The sequence below is a fragment of the Ceratina calcarata genome, unplaced genomic scaffold (assembly GCF_001652005.2).
Source record: "Ceratina calcarata isolate Rehan_Ccalc_2016 unplaced genomic scaffold, ASM165200v1 scaffold6631, whole genome shotgun sequence".
NCBI classification, from domain to species: domain Eukaryota; kingdom Metazoa; phylum Arthropoda; class Insecta; order Hymenoptera; family Apidae; genus Ceratina; species Ceratina calcarata.
The window spans coordinates 1-745 of NW_017177887.1; the positions used below are offsets into that span (position 1 = coordinate 1).

Sequence of the window (745 nt, forward strand, 5' to 3'; positions counted from 1 at the left end):
ATTAATATAAATGAAAAATAAATGCAACTTGAAGAAGAGACTGAGAACGTGAAATAGTGATTGCTGTACATGATTTTTGTTACTGTGCTCGTAATAGTAATCGATAGGAAATAGTTAAATATCTTCCCGTATATCTTAAACACCCTAACGAACCCTTACAAACCAAGACCTAACACCTCTACAACGATCTTATATGTCATTCGTCCCATAAACAGTTCTGTTTCATTTTAGAATAGTACGAGAATATAAAACACTTTTTACAAGTCTTAATGCCACATTTATAAGGCGCGGCGGCCTTCTTCCCGTCGCCTTTACCTTTGCAGAATTTCAATCCGCACGGATACCATCCGATACACAATTCTAACGAGCAAGTGCAAGGCGCCCACATGTTTGACGTGTCCGCGCACCTCGTCACGAATAACGACCTGGTGTCGTTGTTACCCTGTTGCGCTAAAGGACTTGTGCTGAAGTTGTACACGCTCGCCATAAGCGAGAGTTCAGAAGAGCCTAATGAATTCAAATACGAACCCAAGTTTCATACATCCACCGGAACTTAAAATTGGATCGCGTTTACATTCTGATATCTCCTTATATTCACATATCTAGCAATATTCACAATAAAACTTCGTTTATCGCCACGTGGAAAAAAGCTAGACTGATCGAATAGTTTAACCCTTTGTACTCGAGCGGCGCCGCTACGGCACGAAAACTAATTGCTAACTGTAATATCTAACAGATTTTGTTG

The 745-nt window shown here is 40.0% G+C and overlaps 1 protein-coding gene across 1 annotated transcript; it reads right to left on the reverse strand.

The window, feature by feature from the left end:
- Positions 1–6: 6 nt before the first annotated feature.
- On the reverse strand, positions 7–737 carry LOC108630084 (out at first protein-like). The gene has a single exon (XM_018033147.2). It carries the CDS (start codon positions 485–487, stop codon positions 197–199), a length of 291 nt encoding a protein of 96 aa, XP_017888636.1. The 5' UTR covers positions 488–737; the 3' UTR covers positions 7–196.
- Positions 738–745: the final 8 nt, after the last annotated feature.